General features: G+C 42.8%; 1 protein-coding gene across 1 annotated transcript in view; it reads left to right on the plus strand.

Annotated features, from left to right (window-relative positions):
* The first annotated feature begins 3,185 nt into the window (after positions 1 to 3,185).
* The window catches only part of RYR2 (ryanodine receptor 2), a 450,374-nt gene continuing 429,454 nt past the window's right edge, over positions 3,186 to 24,105 (plus strand). Inside the window, exons 1-3 of the mRNA XM_036277752.1 lie at positions 3,186 to 3,257; positions 9,918 to 10,628; positions 11,014 to 11,133. Coding sequence (XP_036133645.1) covers positions 3,186 to 3,257; positions 9,918 to 10,628; positions 11,014 to 11,133 — 903 coding nt within the window. The remainder of the gene's footprint in view (positions 3,258 to 9,917; positions 10,629 to 11,013; positions 11,134 to 24,105) is intronic.

The following is a 24,105-nucleotide window of genomic DNA, read 5'->3' on the forward strand; positions in this document are numbered from 1 at the left end:
ACAGGAGCAGTCAACAAAAGGAATTCAACTCAACACATAGTTATGGAGCATTTTCTACATGCAGTGGTCTAAATTGGTGACATGGTTGCTTTAGGTTTTAATGGAAGCATTTACCCTCATTAGACATCTGGTCTCCATGGAGTTTGATCTGACTGCTCACCGGTACAGATGGAGGATTTTTCAGGTGGAGCTAACTTTGGGGAAATGATCAGGACATAGCTGAGGGACTGGACCAGTCATAGAAAGTCTAAACCTGGGACAACAGTTTGTCTCCAGCCCCGGTCGGGTGGTGTGGGAGGCAAGCAGTCGATGTGTCTCTCTCACATCGATGTTTCTCCCTCCCTCCCTCACACTCTATCTGAAGATAAATAGAAAAATATCCTCAGGTAAGGATTAAAAAAAAAGAGTCTGAGTAAAGTACCTGGCATGATGTGAGGGATTTTTCAATGACCAGATTTACTAAGGGCATTTCTTGACTTTTCAAGAGTACAATTTATTTGATTTGCTTAGATTGTGGAAAGGGTTGTAATTAGAGTTTTATTATATTTATGTGGAAATAGGGGGGGGATGAGGGACTGGACTGCTTTTCCCCAGTGATACAGTTGAACTTTATATTGATGCTGTGGATACTGATGATGAATTGAAAGTTGTCATCAGTGTAATAGACAGGATCAGTATTTTCTCCCAGTATTTCCCTAGTTCCTGGCTGCTTGCAACATGAAAGCTCTCAGTGGGGTCATAAAGTCTCTGCTTTGATTGTGAATTAAATAGGATCTTACCTTGACAGTTCTACAAAGCAGCTCCATTTGTCAGCTTGGCAGCCCCGATTTATGAGCAATTGTAAAGTGGATCCCGAGTCACCTGTTGAGTGTACTCAGCCCCAAGGAGCTGAGCTAGTCTGCGGGTCAGGGAAGGCTCACTTTGGGCAGGACGCTTCAGTGGGGATGTGAGATTCACGTCCTAACTAGAGGGGGTGGGTCTACTGGCAGGTGCAGTGGCCCTTGAGGAGCAGGTGACAGGGGAGGCTTGGGGGAAACGTTGGGCCGACACCAGACCGTGCGCTGCAGGGCCTTGCAGGCCAAAGGGTTTTCGCAGTATTTTTCGTAGTTCAGTGGGAAACCTCAGAGGTGTTAAGCCAGGAAACAATACCGTCAGGTTGATGGTGCGATGCAAGGTGAGGCGCCACTGGGAGGGGCTTGCCGGTGGGAACTCCTCGGTGGGTTCTGGAGACGTCTAACAAGAGGCGTGGTGCTGGGTGTGAGGAGCGCGTGGGTGGAAGGGCGTTACAGGGCGGGACCCAGAGGACGCGGAGGCCGGACACTGTGTGCCACTCCCCCTCAAGCATTGCCATTGTCTCACTGTCACGAAGTTTCCTCTGAAAGGCTTCTCTTTTATAATCTATCCTTAGTAATTTTGTGTCTTCAAATTTTATTTTATTTGTTTCTTTGTTATTTAAAATGGGAGGGTGCTGGTTCAAATGTTCCTAGGAGCAATAAGATGCTAGCATCTTTTTATCATGCTGGCCATTCGTGGTTAATTAATAGCAGACTTTAAACTTTCAAAAAATAAAATAATAGAACATACGCAGAATTCACTTTTAGCCTTTTTGGTTATGGAATATGATTTCTTGTGAGTTGAATCAAAGTGTGTTGCTGTTGGTGCCAGGGTACGGGGAACTAGGAACTCAAAAAGCTTAGTGTGTGAAAGGCTGAGTATGTAAGGGTGACGAGTTTTTGTGGGTTAAGGCAGTTAGAATGTCATCACATGCAACCAAAATGTCAAGACAAGTAGTGAGAGTGATGAGTCTGGACCCCAGGGCCAGGCAGCAGAGACTAATTCGGAAGAGGCCTTGTGGCCCAAGAAGACATACTTTACCTGTTCCCTTGTTGAGCAGTGTGGACTCTGGATTCCCTCAGCATCAGCAGTGTTTAGTCCTGGTTCTTGGCATAGAGGATAGATTCTCTGTGTGTGTGTGGTCTGTGCATGCCAGGGATATACACGTATGCACACCTGTGCATGTTGGCAATGACCAAAGTCTTTTACTACACAGGGGTTGTAATAAGAAATAAAGCTGCTGATCACAAGTTCTGAAATGCATCGTCAGGAGGTTCTGAAAGTACACTTGTTCTGGAAAGGATTGTGCTGCAAGATGCATGGAGTTAATTAAAGGGAATGGCAGGTTTTTGTGATTGGTGTTTGGTCCATCAGTGGTTAGTATATTTTATTTTCTGTCGAAAAGGAACTCTTTGCTTACTGGAACGGCAAATAAAAACAGCTCCCAGATAAACTGGAAACACTTGTACGTATATCAGGATGGTTCCAACATTCTGTGTTGAACTAATGATCCGAGGTGGTAGCCACGGCCTCTGTCCCTGGACTCACTGTCGCCCCGGCCAGGCACGCAGTCACAGTGTGGGTGCACAGCTCGAGGGGAACTTCGCACAAGTGAGTTAGTTCATTCATCTAATAGGGGAGTTCAGTCCCTTACTTACATTTGTTCCTTCCCTTCGCGGCTGGTACGTCCACTATCTGAGCATCTGCACATGCCCTCATTTCTGGTTCTGTTCAAAGTACATGGACTTGTTTCAGTCCTTAGCTCTATTGGTGGCTCAGAATCCCCACAAACGACTCATCTCTCCTGGAGCCCACATCCTCACACTGAGCACTTGTTAGAGGTGCAGAATCAGCCCCACCCAAGAACCACAGAGTCAGACTCTGCATTTTAGCAAGACCCACAGGTGGTGGGTGGCATGTTAATGCTTCTCCAGGTGACAAAGGAAGTCAACATCAGCCCAGCCTCTAGAAGCAGTGCAGGGCTGCAGACTGTTAGATCCAGGTAGATCAGGTTGACGATCAGTGTCTGGGAATAAATGTGAGCAGCAAGTCCCTCTGAGCCCCGTGTTCCTCCCGCGTGGGAATCTTCATGGTGGCGTAAGGACTACGAGTTAGTGCAGGCCTGGCACATGCCGTAGTTTGGGTAAATGCGGTGCTCTCCTCTCCCCCAGGCTTCCTGGGAGCGCTGTTTCTCCCTGTCCTCTCTCTTTCTTATTCCCAAACCGTCTTTAATTAGTACATAGTGTGGTTATTGACTGCATTTGCTTAGCTAGCCTCCAGCATCCAGAGGAGCCTTCTTTTCCAGGAGTGTCGTTGGCACACTGAGGCAGTTCCCAGGTGAGCGAGACGAGATGAAGCCCGGCCCTGCAGTGCAGCTCTTTGCTGTCACGCTGCGCATCCGGACGCCAGGCAGCTTTGGTCTCGTAGATTACCTGAGCAACAAAAATACCTCGTTATTTTTCATTATAGCCTTGCTGAACATGAGTTAATATTCAGATGTACTCATTATATGAAAATAATGTGATTTTTTTTTAGTGACTTTTAAAATATAACAATAGAATGTTCACTGGAAATTAATGAGCACCTGGAGGGATGGACGGGAGGTAATTACTAAGAGATTGGACTTCGCCTGTGACTGGTGCTAGAAGCTACTATTAGGCACTGCTGCGACCGTGTGGGAAACACATTAGATCCATGATACGGGTTTTAAATGCAAATTAAAGCTGCACTTTTCCAATTGATATATTCAGATTAACCAAAAATGCTTGTTTTCTGCTTCTGAGTATTTGCCACAGCTCGTCACCTCCACTGCCATTTCGCTGCCACGTGGGGGTCTCCTGAGACATACTTGCATGTCCCTCTCTGTCGGGTTCTAAGTAAGCGGGTTGGTGAACATATTTGTTCTTTTCCTCCTCTGTTCAGTGTCCTGTTTCTTAGAGGTTGAAATGTCAAAATATAAATGGTTAGACTTTTTAGGAATTTGCTACTTAGAATCTGTAGAAGTGAGATATTTTATAAAAAAGTGGTAATGGTATCTCTCTTTATTGTTCATTTAGTGCCTTGGGCATGTCAGTCACCACATAGGGTACTTTATGTCACCTCATGGTTCTATTTATTTATTTATTTTAATTTTTAATTTTTAAATTTTATTTTTGTTACAGATGTTTCTCCTTTTTTACCCCATTGACACCCTCCTCCCCATCCTCCCCGCTCCGTCCCCGGCTTTGTTGTCCATGTCCATCGGTTATGCATACATGCATATAAGTTATGTGGTTTATCTCTTCCCACACCCCAGCATCGCCTCTTCAATCTGCACCCTACTTCCGTATTTCTGGGTCTACCCTATTCCTCAGACTGTTATATTCATTATATTCCATATATAAGTGAGATCACGTGGTATTTGTCTTTTTCTGCTAGGCTTGCTTCACTTAGGATAATACTTTCCAGGTCCCTCCATGTCATCTCAAAGGATAGGAGATCTTTCTTAAGCTGCAAAATACTCCATTGTGTACAATGTTAAATAAGCTTTTTTATCCATTCGTCTACTGATGGACACTTGGGCTGTTTCCAGATCTTAGCTATTGTAAATAGTGCTGCTACAAACATGGGGGTACATATATTCTTTCTGATTGGTGTTTCAGGCTTCTTAGGGTATATTCCTAGAAGTGGGATCACTGGGTCAAATGGAAGTTCAATTTTTAATTTTTTGAGGTAATAGCATATTGATTTCCATAGTGGCTGCACCAGTCTGCATTCCCACCAGCAGTGCACTAGAGTCCCCTTTTCTCCACACCCTTGCCAATACTTATTTGATGATTTGTTGATGGCGTCCATTCTGACAGGTGTGAGATGATACCTCATTGTTGTTTTAATTTGCATCTCTCTGATGATTAGTGATGTTGAGCATTTCTTCTTATGTCTTAGCCATTTTTATGTCCTGTTTGGAGAGGTGTCTATTCAGCTCCTCTGCCCATTTTTTAATTGGGTTCTTTGTCTTCCTTTTGTTGAGTTGTATGAGTACTCTATATATTTTGGAAATTAACCCCTTATCTGATGTATCATTGGCAATGATGTTCTCCTATACAGTGGGTTGCCTTTCCACTTTGATGGTTGTTTCTTTTGCTGTGAAGAAGCTTTTTAGTTTGATGTAGTCCCATGTGTTCATTTTCTCCCTTGTTTCTGTTGACTTAGATGATGCATCAGTGAAAATTCTGCTGCGTATGATGTCTGAAATGTTGTTGCCTATATTTTCTTCTAGAATTTTTATGGATTCACTGGTCACATTTAAGTCTTATCCATTTTGAGTTTATTCTTGTGTATGGTGTAAGTTGATGGTCTAGTTTCATTTTTTTGCTTGTAGCTGTCCAATTTTTCCAACACCATTTATTAAAGAGGCTGTCTTTACTCCACTGTATGCTCTTGCCACCTTTGTCAAATAAGCATATTAATTGAGCATATTGTCTTGGATCCATTTCTGGATTCTCTGTTCTGTTCCACTGGTCTATATGCCTGTTCTTGTGCCAGTACCAGGCTGTTTTGATTACAGTAGCTTTGTAGTATAACCTGATACCTGCTATTGTGATCCCTCCAACTTTGTCCTTCTTTTTCAAGGTTGCTCTGGCTCTTCGGGGTCTTTTTTGGTTCCATATGAACTTTTGAAGTATTTGTTCTAATTCTGTGAAGTATGCCGTTGGTATTTTGATGGGGATTGCATTGAATCTATAGATTGCTTTGGGTAATATGGACATTTTAATGATGTTAATTCTTCCAATCCATGAACAAGATATGTGCTTCCACTTTTTTATATCTTCCTCTATTTCTTTTTTCAATGTCCTGTAGTTTTCTGCAAATAGGTCCTTTACTTCTTTGGTTAAGTTTATTCCTAGGTATCTTAATTTTTTTGCTGCAATGGTAAATGGAATTGTTTTTTTAGTTTCTCCTTCTGTGAGTTCATCATTGGTGTATAAGAATGCCATTGATTTCTTGACGTTAATTTTGTATCCTGCTACATTGCCAAATTCATTTATTAAGTCTAGTAGATTTTTGATGGAGTCTTTGGAGTTTTCTATGTATAATATCATGTCATCTGCAAATAATGACAGTTTCACTTCCTCCTTTCCAATTTGGATCCCTTTTATTTTTTCTTCCTGTCTGATTGCTGTGGCTAAGACTTCTAGTACAATGTTAAATAAGAGTGGTGAAAGTGGACATCCCTGTCTTGTTCCTGTTCCTAAGGGAAATGTTTTTAGTTTCTGCCCATTGAGTATGATGTTGGCTGTAGGTCTTTCATGTATGGCCTTTATTATGTCGAGATATGATCCCTCTATTCCCACATTGCTGAGCGTTTTTATCAGAAATGGGTGCTGGATTTTGTCGAATGCTTTTTCAGCGTCTATTGATATGATCATGTGGTTTTTATTCATTTTGTTTATGTGGTGTATCACATTTATTGATTTGTGAATATTGTATCAGCCTTGCATCCCTGGGATGAATCCCACTTGGTCATGGTGAATAATTTTTTTGATGTATTGCTGGATCCGATTTGCTAGTATTTTGTTCAGGATTTTGGCATCTATGTTCATCAGGGATATTGGCCTGTAGTTTTCTTTCTTTGTAGTGTCTTTTTCTGGTTTTGGAATTAGAATTATGCTATGCTGGCCTCATAAAAGGAGTTTGGAAGTCTTCCTTCTTCTTGAATTTTTTGAAAGAGTTTGAGGAGAATGGGTGTTAGTTCTTTTTTCAATGTTTGATAAAACTCCCCCGGGAAGCCATCTGGGCCTGGGCTTTTGTTTGTTGGGAAAGTCTTGATTACCTCTTCAATTTCCTTAGTTGTTACTGGTCTGTTCAAGTTTTCTATCTCTTTCTGGTCCAGTTTTGGGAGACTGTGTGTTTATAGAAATTTGTCCATTTCACTTAGATTGTCGAATTTGTTGGCATATACTTTTTCATAGTAGCTGTTAACGATCTTTTATATTTCTATGGTGTCAGTTGTTACTTCTCCTATTTCATTTCTGATTTTGTGCATTTGGGTTCTCTCTCTTTGTTTCTTGGTGAGTCTACCTAAGGGTCCATCAATCTTGTTTACCTTTTTGAAAAACCAGCTCTTTGTTTCATTGATCCTTTGAATTGTTTTTTTTTTGTTTTTTTTTTTGTCTCTGTCATTTATTTCTGCTCTGATCTTTACTATTTCCTTCCTTCTACTGGCTCTGGGGTTTTCTTTTTGTTTGCTTTCTAATTCTTTAAGTTGTGAGGTTACACAGTCAACTAGAAATTTTTCTTGTTTCTTGAGGTAGCCCTGTAGTGCTATGAACTTTCCTCTCAGAACTGCTTTTGCTGCATCCCATAGATTTTGTGTTGTTGTCTGTTCATTTTCATTGGTTTCCAGGATGTTTTTAATTTTTCTTGATCTCCTCGGTAACCCATTCATTGTTTAATAACATGCTATTTAGCCTCCATGTGTTCTCATGTCTTCGCATGTTTTTGTTGCAATTGATTTCTAGTTTCATGCCATTGTGATCTGAAAAGATGCTTGATATGATTCCAATCTTCTTGAACTTGTAGAGATTTAGTTGGTGTCCTATCATGTGGTCTATCTTTGAGAATGTCCCATGTGCACTTGGGAACAATGTGAATTCTGTAGTTTTGGGGTGTAATTCTCTGTAGATGTCTATTAAATCCATTTAGTCTAGTGCTTCATTTAGAGTCTCTGTTTCCTTGCTAATTTTTTGTCTAGAGGATCATTCCAGTGATGTCAGCAGGGTGTTGATGTCCCCTGCTATGATTGTATTGCTGTAGATTTCTCCTTTGAAGTCCTCCAGAAGATTTGACATATATTTTGGTGCTCCTATATTGGGTTCATATATGTTTACCAAGGTTATATCTTCCTGTTGGATAGATCCTTTCAATATTACGTAGTGGCCTTCTTTGTCTCTAGTTATGGTCTTAATTTTGAAATCTATTTTATCAAATATGAGTATTACTACTCCAGCTTTTTTTTGCTTTTCCATTTGCTTGGAAAATTTTTTTTAATCCCTTCACTTTCAACCTATGTGAGTCTTTTGTTGTGATGTGGGTCTCTTGTAAACAACATGTAGATGAGTTATGCTTTCTTATCCAGTCAGCTGCTCTGTGTCTTTTTATTGGAGCATTCAGCCCATTTACATTTAAGGTAATTATTGATATGTACTTATTTATTGCCATTTTTGTTTAGTTTGGTTATATTTTTCTTCCTATTTCTTCTACTAATTACAACAGTCCTTTTAACATTTCTTATAGTGCTGGTTTGGTGCTAATGTATTCCCTTAGCCTTTTTTTTTTGTCTGGGAAGCTTTTTATTTGATCTTCTATTTTGAATGATAGCCTTGCTGGGTAGAGTAGTCTTGGATTCAGATCCTTGTTTTTTATGACCTTGATTACTTCATGCCACTCCCTTCTGGCCTGTAGTGTTTCTTGTGAGAAGTCAGCTGAGAGCCTTATGGGGTTTTCTTTGTAGGTAACCTGTTGCTTATCTCTTGCTGCTTTTAGGATTCTCTCTTTGTCTTTAATTTTTGGCATTTTAATTGCTATGTGTCTTGGTGTGTACCTGTTTGGGTTATTCTTACTTGGGACTCTCTGTAATTCTTGAACTTGAATGCCTTCTTTCTTCACCAAATTGGGGAAGTTTTCTGTCACTATTTCTTTGAATATATTCTCTAACCCTTGCTCATTTTCTTCTTCTTTGGGGACTCCTATGATGCGAATATTATTACGTTTCCAGTTGTCCCACAGTTCTCTTAGGCTGTCTTCCTGTTTTTGAACCGTTTTTTCTTTTTGCTTTTCTGATTGGTTGATTTTTTCTACCCTGTCTTCTAATTCACTGATTCGGTCCTCAGCTTCCTCGACTCTGCTCTTTAGACCTTCCAATGTGTTCTTTATTTCTGATATGTCACTGTTGATCTCTTCTTGGTGGTTTTTAATTTCCAATTGGTTTATTTTCAGCATCTCTGTGTCCTTACTCATGCTGTTGAGCTTTTTCAAGATCATGGCTCTGAATTCTAGCTCTGTTAACTTTCCTAACTGCTCCACACTGATCTCATCTTTGGTGGAAGTCTCTTGTTCTTTCATTTGGCTTCTGTTTCTGTGTTTCACCATTTTGGCTATCATAGTGGGCTTTGGAGTCTGCCAAGTTTTCCCTGTTGGTGTTAGTGTTCTGCTTTTGTGGCTCCCTCTCCTGGGTTTAGATGAGCGAGGGAGGACCCACGTTAAACACCACTGTCAAGACTTACTTTCCTGGTTAGAGTTGCTAGCCCAGGAATGGTACTGTTATCCTCTAGCTTTTTGCCTGGAGGCTACCAGTCCTGGATACTTGAAGAGTTTTAGGTTGTGAGTTGATTGAAAAATTCCCTCAGGTGCTCAGCATAAGGGGATTTCACGAGGGTGGGGCAGATGCTGGTTGTTAATGAGTCTCAATTAGCACTTCAATGGTCCACAGGGTGGGGTTGGATCTCCGAGGGAGGGGCTGCTGCCTCTCCCCAGAGCCCTGGGAAGGAGTAAGATGCCCACTGTCCTGCGTGGCTGCACTCAGCCAAAGCTCTGAGCGCCCTCCAAATCCCGAGTGTCCCCACACAGTTCCAGTCCAGTCCGCCCTCCCTCTGCCAGAGCCCAAGGTGAGTGGCTGTGGCTGTTTCAGCCTCTGTCCCTGCTCTGCGCTGTGGAGCCGCCTGGGAATGTGACCCGAGGGCGCTGCTCCCAGCTGAGGCCGCTGCCGAGCTGCCAACCGTGGGCTCCCAGCCCCCGTCCCGCGCCTTCGCAAACCTGCCAGGATCGGGTCAGTGTCCTGGTTCTATGGTCCTCGCAAGCTGCTTCTCTGTTGCTTTTTCCCGTGGATTTGTCTGTGTTCTATGGTCCTCGCAAGCTGCTTCTCTGTTGCTTTTTCCCGTGGATTTGTCTGTGTTCTATGGTCCTCGCAAGCTGCTTCTCTGTTGCTTTTTCCCGTGGATTTGTCTGTGTTATAGTTGTAATTCACATTTGGTCCTCGGAGACGGTCTGTGTAGCTTCCATTCGCTCCGCCGCCATTTGGGAATCTCCTCACCTCATGGTTTCAGAGTTGGCAGTTGTCTAGGCCGCCTGACCGGCTCTGGGCGGACCTGTTGGTGGTCCAGCTGCTGCTGATTCCAGCCTCCCTACTCGGGCCCCTGCTGCCAGGCCGCCGCCGCCCGCCCCCTCGCCCGCCGCCCTCGCCCTCGCCGCCGCCCTCGCCCTCGCCCGCCCCCTCGCCCTCGCCCGCCCCCTCGCCCTCGCCCGCCGCCCGCCCCCTTGCCCGCCCCCTCGCCCTCGCCCGCCCGCCCGCCCCCTCGCCCGCCGCCCTCGCCCTCCGCCCTCGCCCTCCGCCCTCGCCGCCCTCGCCCTCGCCACCCTCGCCCTCGCCCTCGCCGCCGCCCTCGCCCTCGCCGCCGCCCTCGCCCTCGCCGCCGCCCTCGCCCTCGCCGCCGCCCTCGCCCTCCCCGCCGCCGCCCTCGCCCCGCCCTCGCCGCCGCCATCGCCTCGCCCTCGCCCGCCGCCCTCGCCCTCGCCCGCCGCCCTCGCCCTCGCCCGCCGCCCCGCCTCGCCTCGCCCGCCGCCCCGCCCTCGCCCTCGCCCTCGCCCGCCCCCTCGCCCTCCGCCCTTCGCCCTCGCCCGTCGCCCGCCCGCCATCGCCCTCGCCCCGCCGCCCTCGCACCTCGCCGCCGCCACTCGCCCTCGCGCCCTCCCCGCCGCCGCCCGCCGCCCTCGCCCGCCGCCCGCGCCCTCCGCCCTCGCCCGCCGCCCTCGCCCTCGCCCGCCGCCCTCGGGCACACCTGTCCCCTTCTTGATGGTACTGGGTCCTGGGCGCATGGCAGGTAATTCCTTGGTGCTCTGCTGACGAGACAGTGTGACGGTGCTGACGTGGAAGTCTGCGTTTTATGTCCGTGGCCTCTGGGGTCAGCACTGATAGTGAGAAAGCGGTCGCTGGCCTTGAATGGGAGCACGTGCCCCTCTTTCTCCTAAGGGAAAGTGCTCTGTCTACCATTTGATTCTGGGTTTGTTGTTTGTTTGTTTGTTTTTTTATTTGACAGCCTGTTCTAACCCTTTTCCTTGGTGTTTGAAATGCACTAACGGGGGCTCTTCTAGAGGTGGCTCAGACTTGTCCCGGCGCCTCACGGTGTCCCTCCTTCCCTGCAGGACGACGAGGTGGTGCTGCAGTGCACGGCGGCCGCCCAGCGGGAGCAGCAGAAACTCTGTCTGGCAGCAGAAGGATTTGGCAACAGACTGTGTTTCCTGGAGTCCACCTCGAATTCCAAGGTGCGGCCGGCCTCTGTGGCCTCAGGTAGCTGGGCGGTGGCGCTGCAGTCGTTTGCGGGCACAGTGTGTGTTCTGTGGGGCACAGTGTGTGTTCTGTGGGACACGGGAGCTGAAGTTTTCATTGAGCCCCTCCTCTTCGCCAGAGCAGATACCACTGCTCAAGAAAGGAGAAGCCCTTCCCCCTGATGTTTATGTCCCAGCAGACAAGTAAACAGCAGATAGGTGACGATTCAGAACCACGGGAACAAGGGGACAGAGTAACGGGGCAGAGCGTGGTGAGGCAGGGACTCCCCTGACACAGGGCGTGGAGGGAAGGCCTTCCTGCAGCCCTGGCATTTGAGCAGACGGGAATGAAACAAGGGACTGAACAGTACTAAGTTTTTGAACATCTGGAAAGAGGAACCAGGTAATTCAAGGGCCCAGTTGGGAATGTGCTTGCAGTGCTCAGGAGCAGCAGGAGGCCACGGCAGCTGCAGAGACTCGTGATACAAGGCTAAGAGGGACCGGGGCCCTGCCCGGCCGGGTCAGGAGGTGAAGTTTCTCCCTAGAGTGAAGGGGCCATTAGAAGAGGTGAGTGATGCCCGTTGGTTGGCATATTGAGAGGACTGCTGTGGCTGTCATGTGGACTGGAGGGTTGGAGAGCAGGAGAGAAGCAAGGAGGCCCCGGGAAGGTACCTGCTAGAGGGGTGGAGCTTAGACCCAAAGGAGGGTGGTGGAAAAACAACTGTCATGGGGATGTGCTTCGGGACTTACAGATGTGGTGACAGATCAGATTGTGTAGAACGAGTGAAGGAGAGGAAACAAGATGTTGGGGGCAGGGAAGTCAACTAGGAAGCAGTCAGTGTAATCTTTGTGTAGCCCTGTGACATGCACGATCTCATTTAATGACCGGTGAGAGTGCAGAGCTGTGGCTGGCATGTCCTTCCACAGGTGGGGAGATGGAAGGCCAGAGAGGCCCGGGCGGGGCCTGGGGGCTGTCCTGTGATTGGGGGCAGCCCTGGCGCAGCCCAGCAGCAGGGCTTTCCACACCTGTCTCTCGGCTTTGCTCCAGATCCCCGATGCTTTCCTTTTCTTTCTTATCCTCACCCGAGGACACTTTTGCATTTATCTTCAGATAGAGCGGGAGGAAGAAAGGGGGGAAGAGACAGAGAGAAACATGGACTTGAGAGAGACACATTGACTGGTTGCCACCCACATGACCCCAACCAGGGCCGGGGGACAAACTGCAACAGAAGTATGTGCCCTTAGCAGAAACCAAACCCGGGACTCTCTGGTCCGCGGGCTGATGCTCTAACCGCTGACCAAACTGGCCAGGGCTGATTCTTTTCTTCATGGCACATCCCTCTTTGGGGATTCTGTGAGGTAGTCCTGAGCAGTGTATACATATGGTTTATTCATTATAATTTCATGCCAAGTAACATTATTAAAAGTGTAATAGTGGGTAGGAAAATGTGATGCATTTTTATAGCCCTGCTGAGATTTATGTTTAATTTGACGAGTGTTGAGAGCTTCTTTTTAAACAATTATTTTTATTTATTGATTTGAGACAGAGAGAGAGAGAGATGAAAGGAGAGAGATATTGATTTGTTGTTCCACTTATTTATGCATTCATTGGTTGATTCTTGTCTGTGTCCTGACCAGGGATTGAACCTGCAACCTGGTATGTTGGGACGACACCCTAACTACCTGAGCTGCCTGACCAGGGCAAGTGTTGAGCATTCTTCTTGCAAAAAAATCACTGTGATAAGTGAAAATATCCTTTTTTAAAAAAAATTGAGCATTATATATATATATATATATATATATATATATATATTTTCCTTTATTGATTTTAGAGAGAGAGAGAAAGGGAGAGGGAGAGAAAGATGGAAACATCGATGAGAGAGAACATTGGTTGGCCGCCTCCTGCATGCCTCCCACTGGGAATTTGGCCCACAACTTGGGCATGTGCCCTGACCGGGAATCGAACTGGCGACCTCTTGGTGCATGGGTCAATGCTCAACCACTGAGCCACACCGGCCAAGCAAAAAATTGAGCATTTTAATATTTAGCTCTTTTCCTGTGGTCCTGATATTTTGTGCTGACTAGAACTAGGCAGTCCCCTTAGCTGGTTCTGATTTTCCACATGACACTGAACACGGTACCAGCTGTTGTGCTCTTGGTCCCTTAACTTATCAGCTGGTTTCCTGTACTAGAAATGAATGGTGGCCAGGATGTTGAAACAGGGCAGGGGAATCCATTTCAACCGCACAGTTCCTAGCAGGGTACTGATGCCCTAGTGAATGGACCATTTTAACTATTTTTGTTGTCATGCTATGTTATTCTTTTCTGGTTTATCTGAAAATTTGCATGTAGAATAGAATATTGAAATTGTTTAGCAGTTGCAGTCCTATAAACAAATCTGAACTTTAAAAAAAAAATTCTTTATCGTTGAAAATATTATGAATATCCCTCCTTTTTCCCTTCATTGACACCCTTCTCCCCACTCCTGTCCCCCAATGCCTTCACCACACTGTTGTCTGTGTCCATTGGTTGTGCATATATGCATGTAAGTTCTTTGGTTTATCTCTTCCCGCCCCCTCCCCTTCCCTCTGAGGTTTGTCAGTCTGTTCCCTTCTTCCAAAATCTCTGGATCTGTTTTGTTCATCAGTTTAATTTGTATATTAGATTTCACAAATAAGTGATATCATGAGATGCTTGTTTTTCTTTGACTGGCTTATTTCATTTACCATAATACTTTCCAGGTCCCTCCATGTCATTTCAAAGGATAAGAGATCTTTCTTTCTTACAGCTGCATAGTATTCCATTGTGTAAATGTACCACAGCTTTTTTATCCACTCATATACTGATGGGCACTTGGACTGTTTCCAGATCTTAGCTATTGTAAATAGTGCTGCTATGAGCATAGGGGTGCATATATCCTTTCTGATTGGTGTTTCAGGCTTCTTAGGATATATTCCTAGAGGTGGAATCACTGGGTCAAATGGCAATTCCATTTTTAATTTTTTTAGGAAACACCATATTGATTCCATAGTGGCTGTACCAGTCTGCATTCCCACCAGCATTGTACTAGTCTCCTTTTCTCCACACCCTCGCCAATACTTGTTGTTTGATGATTTGTTGATGGCGGCCATTCTGGCAGGTGTGAGGTGATGCCTCATAGCTGTTTTAATTTGCATCTCTCTGATGATTAGTGACAATGAGCATTTTTTCCTATGTCTCTTTGGAGAGGTGTCTGTTCAGGTCCTCTGACCATTTTTAATTGGATTCATTGTCTTTGTCTTCCTTTTGTTGAGTCGTATGAGTACTCTATATATTTTGGAAATTAACCCCTTTTCTGATGTATCATTGGCAAATATGTCCTCCCAGAAAGTGGATTCCCTTTTCATTTTGATGCTGATATCTTTTGCTGTGCAGAAGCTTTTGTAATTTGATGCAATCACGTTTATTAATTTTTTTCTTTGTCTCTTGCCTTTGGAGATGTATCAGTGAAAATTCTGCTATATGTGATGTTTGAGATTTTGCTGCCTACATTTTCTTCTAGGATTTTCATGGTTTTATAAGTGACATTTAAGTTTTTTATTCATTTTGAGTTTATTCTTGTGTATGGTGTAAGTTGGTGGCCTAGTTTAATTTTTTTTTTTTTTTGCATGTACCTGTATAATTTCCCCAACACCATTTATTGAAGAGACAATGTCTTTACTCCACTGTATGTTCTTGTCTCCTTTGTCAAATATTAATAGAGCATAATGTCTTAGGTTGATTTCTGGGTTCTCTCTTCTTCTTGTTTTTTTTTCATTCTTACCTGAGGACATTTTTCCACTTTTTTTTTGCTGTTGTTCAGATAGAGTGGTGGGGGTGGAGGGAGAGACATTGATGTGAAAGGGACACATCGAGTGGCTGCCACCCACATGACCCAACCAGGGCCGGGGACAAACTGCAACCGAGGTACGTGCCCTTAGCGGGAACCGAACCCGGGTCTCTCCGGACTGCAGGTCAATGCTCTAACTGCTGAGCCAAAGCGGCCAGGGTTCTGGGTTCTTTCTTGTGTTCCATTGGTCTCTGTGCCTGTACCAGGCAGTTCTGATTATGATGGCTTTGTAGTATAACCTGATATCCAGTATTGTGATCCTTCCAACTTTGTTATTTTTTTTCAAGATTGCTGTGGCTATTTGGGGTCTTTTTTGGTTCCATATAACCTTTTGGAGTATTTGTTCTATATCTGTGAGATATACTGCTAGTATTTTAATAGAGATTGCATTGAATCTATAGGTTTCTTTGGATAGTATGGAAATTTTAATAGTATTGATTCTTTCAATCCATGAACAGGTTACATGCTTCTACTTTTTTATATCTTCCTCTATTTTCTTGTTCAGTGCCCTGTAATTTTCTGAAAACAGGTCTTTTATCTCCTTGGTTAAGTGTATTCCTAGGATTTAATTGATATTTATAGAACCTTTCACCCCAAAGCGGCAGAGTATACATTCTTCTCACGTGCACACAGGACATTCGCAAAGATAGACCACATGTTAGGATACATACTAAGTCTCTACAAATTGAAGAAGATTAAAATCATATCAAGCATCTTCTTGGATCACAGTGGTGTGAAACTAGAAATCAGTTACAATAAAAACACTAAAAAAAAAACAAACAAAAAAAATCCAAACACATGAAGGTTAAATAGCATGTTATTAAACAATGAATGGGTTAACAATGAGATCAAGGAAGAAATAAAAAACTTCTTGGAAACTAATGAAAAAACATATATCAGCACAAAATCCATGGGACACAGCAAGGGCAGTCCTGACAGGGAAGTTCAAAGCATTACAGGCCTACATCAAGAAATAAGACAAACTTCTAATAAACTATCTAACCCTACAACTCAAAGATTTAGAAAGAATAAAAAGAAAAACCCAGACTAAGTAGAAGGAAGGAAATAATAAGGATCAGAGTGGAAATAAATGACATAGAGACTAAAGAAATAATACAAAAGATCAGTGAAACCAAGAGCTGGTTGTTTGAAAAGATGAACAAGATTGATTAACCTTTACCCAGATTCACCAAGAAACAGAGAGGACCCAGATAAATAAAATCAGAAACAAAAAAGGTGAAGTGATAAGTGACATCAGAGAAATACAAAGGATTGTAAGAAAATACTATGGCCCCGCTGGTATGGCTCAGTGAATTGAACACTGTCCCATGGACTGAGAGGTCCCAGTTTGATTCCCTGTCAGGGCACATGTCTGGGTTGTGGCCTTGATCCCCAGTAGGTGGAATGCAGGAGGCAGCCAATTGATGTTTCTCACTCACATTGATATTTCTCTCTCTCTCTCTCCCTTCCTCTCTCTCTAAAAAAAATCAATAAAAACACTAAAAAATTTTTAAGAAAAGAAAATACTGTGAATAATTATACACCAATAAGTTGGACAACCTAGGCAAAATGGACAAATTTGTAGAATCATACAAGCTTACAAAACTCATCAGGGAAGAGTCAGAAAACCTGAACAGACCAATAACAATTAACAAAATTGAAACAACAATAAAAAAAAGCCCTGTCTGTACAGCTTCACAGGGGATTTTTACCAAACATTCAAAGAAGAATTAATACCTATTCTCAAACTGTTCCAAAAAATTCAAGAGGAAGGGAGACTTCTAAGTTCTTTTTATGAGGCCAGCATAATACTAATTCCAAAAGCATATAAAGACACTACAAAGAAAGAAAAGTACAGGCCAATATTCTGGATGAACATAGATGCCAAAATCCTCAACAAAATATTAGCAAATCGAATCCAGCAATATATTACAAAATTATTCACTACAACCTAGTGGGATTAATCTATCTCAGGGATACAAGGCTGGTACAATATTCACAAATCAATAAATGTGATACACCACATAAACAAAATGAAAGATAAAAGTCATATGATCATATCAATAGATGCTGAAAAAGCATTTGACAAAATCCAACACCCACTTTTGATAAAAACTCTTAGAAAAGTGGAAATAGAAGGATCATACAGCATAATAAAGGCCATCTATGACCAACATATAGTCAGCATCATACTCAGTGGGCAAAAACTAAAAGCATTTCCTTTAGGAACAGGAACAAGACAGGGATGTCTGCTTTCATCACTCTTATTCAACACAATACTGGAGGTCTTAGCCACAGAGATCAGAGAAGAGGAAAAAATAAAAGGCGTCCAATTTGGAAAGGAGGAAGTGAAACTCATTATTCACAGATGACATGATATTGTATATAGAAAACCCTAAAGACTTCCAAAAAGCTGCTAAATTTAATAAATGAATTCGGCAAAGTAGCAGGATACAAAATTCACATCCAGAAATCGATGGCATTTTATCTATCTATCTATCTATCTACCTACCTATTATCCTCACCCAAGGACATTTTTGCATTTTATCTTCAGATAGAGCGAGAGGGAGAGAAGGAGGGGGAGAGAGAGAGAGAAAAACATTGATCTGAGAGAGATACATTGACTGGTTGCCATCCACACCACCGACCCCAACCCGGATGGGGACAAACTGCAACCAAAGTATGTGCCCTTAGCGGGGACCAAACCCAGGACTCTCTGGTCTGCAGGCTGATGCTCTAACCGCTGAGCCAAATCAGCCAGGGCTCGATGGCATTTTTATACACCAATAATGAACACTCAGGAAGAAAAACTAAAAACAAACAAACAAACAAAAGAACCCCATTTACCAGTACAACAAAAATAATTAAGATACCTAGTAATCTGAACTTCTTTTGAAGTTTTTACAACATAAATGTTCTTTTCTTTCCCCCACTCAGATTTCCTGAGGGTCCTTTTTTCTCCTTTCTCCTTTGCATGTCTGTCCTGGACTCTGCTGAAATGCTTCTGTCCCTTGAAGCCATCCCACCCCCTCCCTTATCTTGGTAGCTGTTTTCCAAATGCCCGGAGTTTTCTCTGTGCCTCTTAATGCTTTATTTATACTTCTGTTGTATTGCCAGTTGGTCTTAATTCTGTGTAATATCCACCGTACCTGCTTATCCTGAATAATCTGTATGTATACTTTCAGATATATACACCAGCTTCTCATTTATTTTCTTATTTCTCAGTACGAAGCACAGTGCCTTGAGCTAGTATGTAATCTAAAAAAATTTATGAGTTTATTAAGTTTAAAAGGGAACCACTAGTCTTAGGCCAACTATATATTTTTTTTATAAAATAGACTTCATTTTCTATAACAACAAAGAGTCAGAATTCTAGATTTCAGATCAAGTTTAAAATACATAAGCCTGAGTACAAATTTGTTTCGTTCAGATATGTCTTGATTTTACTTTCATTGGTAGAACGTCGGACATGGTCTTTACCCCCTCAAATTGGCATCTCCTGCATTTATTATAGAAGTTGAGAGAACAATTATTGTTGGCAGTGAGTAGTCACTGTAAATTATGTATTTGTTCCTGGAAATGATCCCAGAAATATCCTAAGCCACAGAATCTTTTGATCAAAAGCAGGACTTTTTTGGAAGACTGGGTCATGCTCCTAGGATATTTATTCAGGCTGATCTGGGCCCGAACGAGCATGGTTCATAACTCCAGTGGAGAATTTCCTGCAAAAAATATAAACATTAAATTTGATGATGTTTCGATTAGTTACTCATAATTCATCCTTACAGGTATTTACTGGGTACTCTTTATATGAATGGCTTTTGTTCTGTTTCTATATTTTAGAATTGAGAAGCTGGCTTTTGCTCTTAGAAACCAGTCATGTTCAGACAGACCCACCTTGGGTATTTCTTTTATTATTTTTAAAATATTTCAATTATAGTTGAAATTCAACATTTTATATTAGATTCAGGTGTACAGCATAGTGGTTAGCATTTATATAATTTATGAAGTGATCCCTCAATAAGTCTAGTACCCACCTGGCACCATACCTGATTATTACAATATTATTGATTATATTCCTTGTGCTGTTCTTTATATCTCTGGGACTTATTTTGTGACTACCAATCTGTATTTTTAATCCCATCAGCATTTTCACTTAGTCCCCAACCTTCCCACCCTCATCGGGCAACCATCAATTTGTTCTCTATCTATGAGTCTGTTTCTATTTCGTTTGTTTGTTTTGTTCTTTAGATTCCACATATAAATGAAATCTGTGGTATTTGTCTTTCTCTGACTGACTTTTTTCACTTAGCATAATACCCGCTGGAGCCATCCATGCTGTTACAAATGGTAAAATTTCATTCTTTCTTATGGCCAAATAATATTCCATTGTATATATGTACCATATCTTCTTAATCCAATCATTCATTGATGAGCACTTAGGTTATTTCCATATCTTGGCAATTTTAAATAATACTGGTTCTATGTACACTTGAAAAGAATGTATATTCTGCTTTGGGGTGAAATGCTCTGAAATTATCAGTTAAATCCATGGGCTAATGTGCCATTTAAGGCTCCTGTTTCCTTGTTGACTTTCAGTCTGGAAGACTTATCTATTGTCAAAGGTGCGCTAAAGTCCCCTACTATGACTGTATTATTCTCTATCTTTCCCTTGATGATTGTCAATATTTTTTTTACATATTTAGGTCCTCCTATGTTGGGTGTGTAAATGTTTACAAGGGTTATATTCTGATGGTGGATTGATCCTTTTACCTTTATGTGATGTCCTTCTTTGTCTCTTTTTATAGGTTTTAAAGTCTGTTTTATCTAGTATAATTATTTCTATGCCACCTTTTTTTCCTATTCCCATTTACTTGAAATATCTTTTTCCATTGATTTACTTTCATTGTGATTTTAAACAATAGCTTTGTTGGGTAGAGTAATCTTAGTTGTAGGTCCTTGCTTTTCATTACTTTGAATATTTTGTGACAATCTCTTCTGGCCTGCAAAGTTTCTGTTGAGAAATCAGCTGACAGTTTTATGGGAACTCCCTTGCAGGTAACTGTCTTTCTCTTGATGCTTTTAAGATTGTCTCTTTGACTTTAACATTTGCCATTTTAATTAAGATGTGTCTTGGTGTGGGCTTTTTTGGGTTCTCTTGTTTGGGACTCTGCTTCCTGGATTTGTGTGTCTATTTCCTTTGCCAAGTTAGGGAATACTTCTTTCATTTCTTAAATAGGTTCTCAATCCCTTGCTCTCTCACTCCTCCTTCTGGTACCCCAGTGATGCACATATTGGTATGCTTCATGTCGTCCCAGAGTTTTCTTAAACTACCCTCATTTTTTAAAATTCCTTCATCTTTTTGCTGTTCTGATTGGGTGTTTTCTGTTACCTTGATTTCTAGATCGTTGATTTGTTTCTGTTTCATTTAATCTGCTATTGATTCCTTATGCTGTAGTCTTCATTTCAGTTATTGTAGTCTTCATTTCTGAATGGTTCTTTTTTATGATTTCTATGTCCTTTTTCTATGTTTACTGTTTTTTTTTTTTTTTAAGTTCTCACTGAGTTCATCTATCCTTCCCATAAGTTCCATGAACGTCCTTATAATCATTGTTTTGAACTATGTACCTGATAGATTGCTTGCATCCATTTTATTTAATTATTTTCTGGGAATTTCTCCTGTTCCTTCATTTGGGGCATGTTTATTTATCTTTAAATTTTGGCTACCTCTCTGTGTTTGTTTCTATGCATTAGGTAGATTTGCTATGTCTTGCAGTCTTGGCAGGGTGACCAATGTAGTAGCTGTCCTGTGGGGTACAGTAGCACAGTCTCCCTGGTCACTTGACCCAGGTGCTCCAGGAGGGTCCCTTTTGTTGATTGTGATCCCTCCTGTTGTAGTTTAACCTTTATTGCTGTTGGTATGTCATGGGGGGGGGGGGGGTTGGCCCTCAGGCTGACTGGCTGTGAGTATTGGCCATGAGCACAGCATATGAGTTGCTGTGCAGGGGCTGACCCCATAGAGCAGGATTTGACCCAGTGGGCTCTGGTATTTGCCAAGACTATCCTTTGGATGTGCCACTTGTGGACCTAATTGGGTGGTGCTCTGTTGTGGTCTGAAGCTAGCCAATGGGTATATTGGTTCTGGAACCTCTCAGGAGGGGCTCCTCTGCAGGCCAAAATCAGCCAGTTCCTGTGACCAGCCTGGGGCTACCTAGTAGGAGCTACAAAGTGATCACAGTTTGTAGCTGCCTGTGCTAGATCTGGTGGTGCATGAGAGAGGCCAGGCTGTGAACCAGGCCTGGCTGTCGCCAGTACCAGGCGTGGGACCACTCAGCAAAGGGTACCCCAAGGCCCACTGTTACCAGCTAGCTCCCTGTAAGGCTCAGCCTCTGAAAGAGCCCTGGGCTATTTGTGAGCTGGGTGAGGCAGGGTTTCAGGGAGTCACCAGGGTGGATTGAGTGGTGTTTACCAGGTTAATGAAGATTCAGATTTGGCCATGTGCAGGGAGGGCTCAGCATAGGGCCAATGGCTGCTGTTCCTTTAGCCTTTGCCCTGAAGCCACACAAGTTCTTGTATGTCTCTGGCACCTTCCTAGCTGCTCCTCCATTAGAGCCCAAGGTGAGTGCATGTCAGTGAGCGTGTCTGTGCACTGGCCCTTTAGGGGAAATGCCTGGGTTCCCAGCAGCCCTTTATCTCACCTGGTGGATGGAATCCCAGCTCGTTTTCACGGCCAGATATTATGGAGGCTCCTCTTTTCAGCACTGGTGCTCAGGACTGGGGAGACTGGCACTGGGTTGGAACCCCTTGCTCCTCAGGGGGGACCTTCGCAGCTGAGATGTCCCTCCCGATTTTTAACTGCCCCATGTGGGGGTGGGACCATCCCAATCCATGTCTCTGCCTCTCCTACCAGTTATGTTGTGGCTTCTTTAAATTTTTAGTTATAAGGTTCTGTTCAGCTAGACTTCAAGTGGTTCTCAATGGTGGCTGTTCTGTAGTTTAGTTGTAATTCTGATGTGGTTGTGGGAGGAGACGGGTACAGTTTTTACCTACACTGCCATCTTGACCAGAACCCTCAGACCCACTTTGTTATTATTAAAAGTTTAAGGGGAAATGAGAAGTTATCAGGGTGGGAGCTTTCAATCTCTTTGCGTCTCCATGTAAGCACAGAGCTGTGAAGAGGGCAAACTCCAGACCCACAGACAGTCCACTAAGTAAACAAACTAGGTGAAGAGTTGGCCCGCATGTGCTGTCAGCAGGTGTCGAGGGGAAGTGGAGGAAAGAACCCAGTTGCAAGTACTCACCGGAAAGCATGGGACCCACGTGCAAACAGCAGCCAAACACTGGAGGGCGCTCGGGAAGCATGGTCGGGACGGATATTTCCGGAGCAAACTTGGCCTGTGCAAGTAACCAGGTACCTGGTGCAAGTAACCAGGTACCTGGTGCAAGTAACCAGGTACCTGGTGCAAGTAACCAGGTACGGCTCCCGTGAGACAAAGCCCTGCTGCTGGGAATCAAGTTGAGACTGAGCGGGGGTAATAGAGGCAAGGGATGGAGGGGGGTCAGGTCAAAGTTGGGGGAGCCGAGCCAGATCTGCATAAACAGTCGGCGAGAACAGAACAAGCTGCTCCAGGCCACCAAGCTCCTACAGCTCCACTGACCCTGTCCTTGCCTGAGCCCGTCCCAGCGTTCCCTGCCGTCTGGTGGGCCTGCGCCCCCATAGACGAGGTTCTGCTCCCTACACGCCTCTCACTTCAATGTGTATGGTGCATAAATAATAGGAGAAATAACACACTTCAACTGGAAAAAATAAGTGAAATACTTAGCGTAAAAGGTCAATGAAATTGACCCCTGTTTAAATCTGAAGGTAGACATTTTTCAAAGCTTCATATACAACGTTGAATACTGTGCACCATATCTGACCATGTTTTAGGCCACAAAGAAAATCTCAGTAAATTCCAAAGAGTAGCAGTAATATAAACCTGACTATAATGGAATAAAACTAGAAATTAATTTTAAAAAAAGGGGGTAAAAAGACACAACGGTTTCTTCTACCTGAAAATTAAAAAGCACACTATTAAATAAATGTTGGATCAAATGAGAAATATCAAACAAAATGGAAGAATTTCTTGAACACAGTAAAAAATGAATACATGATCTTTAAGATTACGTGGGATATATCTCAGAGTTTTCAGAATAAAATTTTTATCATTAAATGGGTATATTAATAAAATTTTTAAAAGTAATTAAACAACCAGATTTTTTTAAAAATTGGAAAAGAACAATAAACAAGAAAGCAATAGGATAGAATTAATAAAGATAAAAAGGAAATTGATGAGTTAATTTAAAATGTTTTCCTTTGGAAAAAATCAGCAGTCAAACCACGAGTTAATTAAGAAAAAGGAAAAAAGCACAAGTCTTCAAATATTTGAAGCTATATAAAGGCAGGACAGGAAAATGATCAAGACAGAGGAAATGAAATTATAAGGGACCATTTGCTCAATTATATGCAATTGGATTTGAAAATCTTCATGAACTGTATCACTTTTCAGAAAAAATGAGTGTACTACAGAAAATCTAAATAGAGTATTTATCAGAAAATAAAACAGTAAAATAATTTTTTGAGAAGAAATGCAGTCCTATAAGTCCTACTTAACAAAGCTACTTAAATTATTTCAAAGCATAGCAAAAGAAGAAAGCTTCCAAATTTCATTTCATTACGTAAGTTCAACATGGTTTACAAAATCTTAAAAAATTACTTTGGGAAATTACAGATCAATTTCACTTAAGAATATTGATACAGAAATCTGAAATACAGTATTTAAAAACAGAAACCAATGTTGCACGCAATCATAAACCTACAGGACCAGCACGCGAGGTCTGTTCCAGGGACCAGGGGTTCACACCGCACAGAACTCTGGGAACAGTAGTTCGTATCAGTAGGGCTCTGGAGAAGAGCCACTGGACAGCTCTGAGGACGAGGACAAGTCACTTGACAAAATTCAAAACCTGTTTGTTTCAAAAATTAATACAGTAGGAATTTATGGATAGATTCTTAACATTATTTTACACACACAGGCACATTAGTTCAAAATTAGCACCTG

The sequence above is a fragment of the Molossus molossus genome, unplaced genomic scaffold (genome assembly GCF_014108415.1).
Source record: "Molossus molossus isolate mMolMol1 unplaced genomic scaffold, mMolMol1.p scaffold_m16_p_23, whole genome shotgun sequence".
Classification (NCBI taxonomy): Eukaryota; Metazoa; Chordata; class Mammalia; order Chiroptera; family Molossidae; genus Molossus; species Molossus molossus.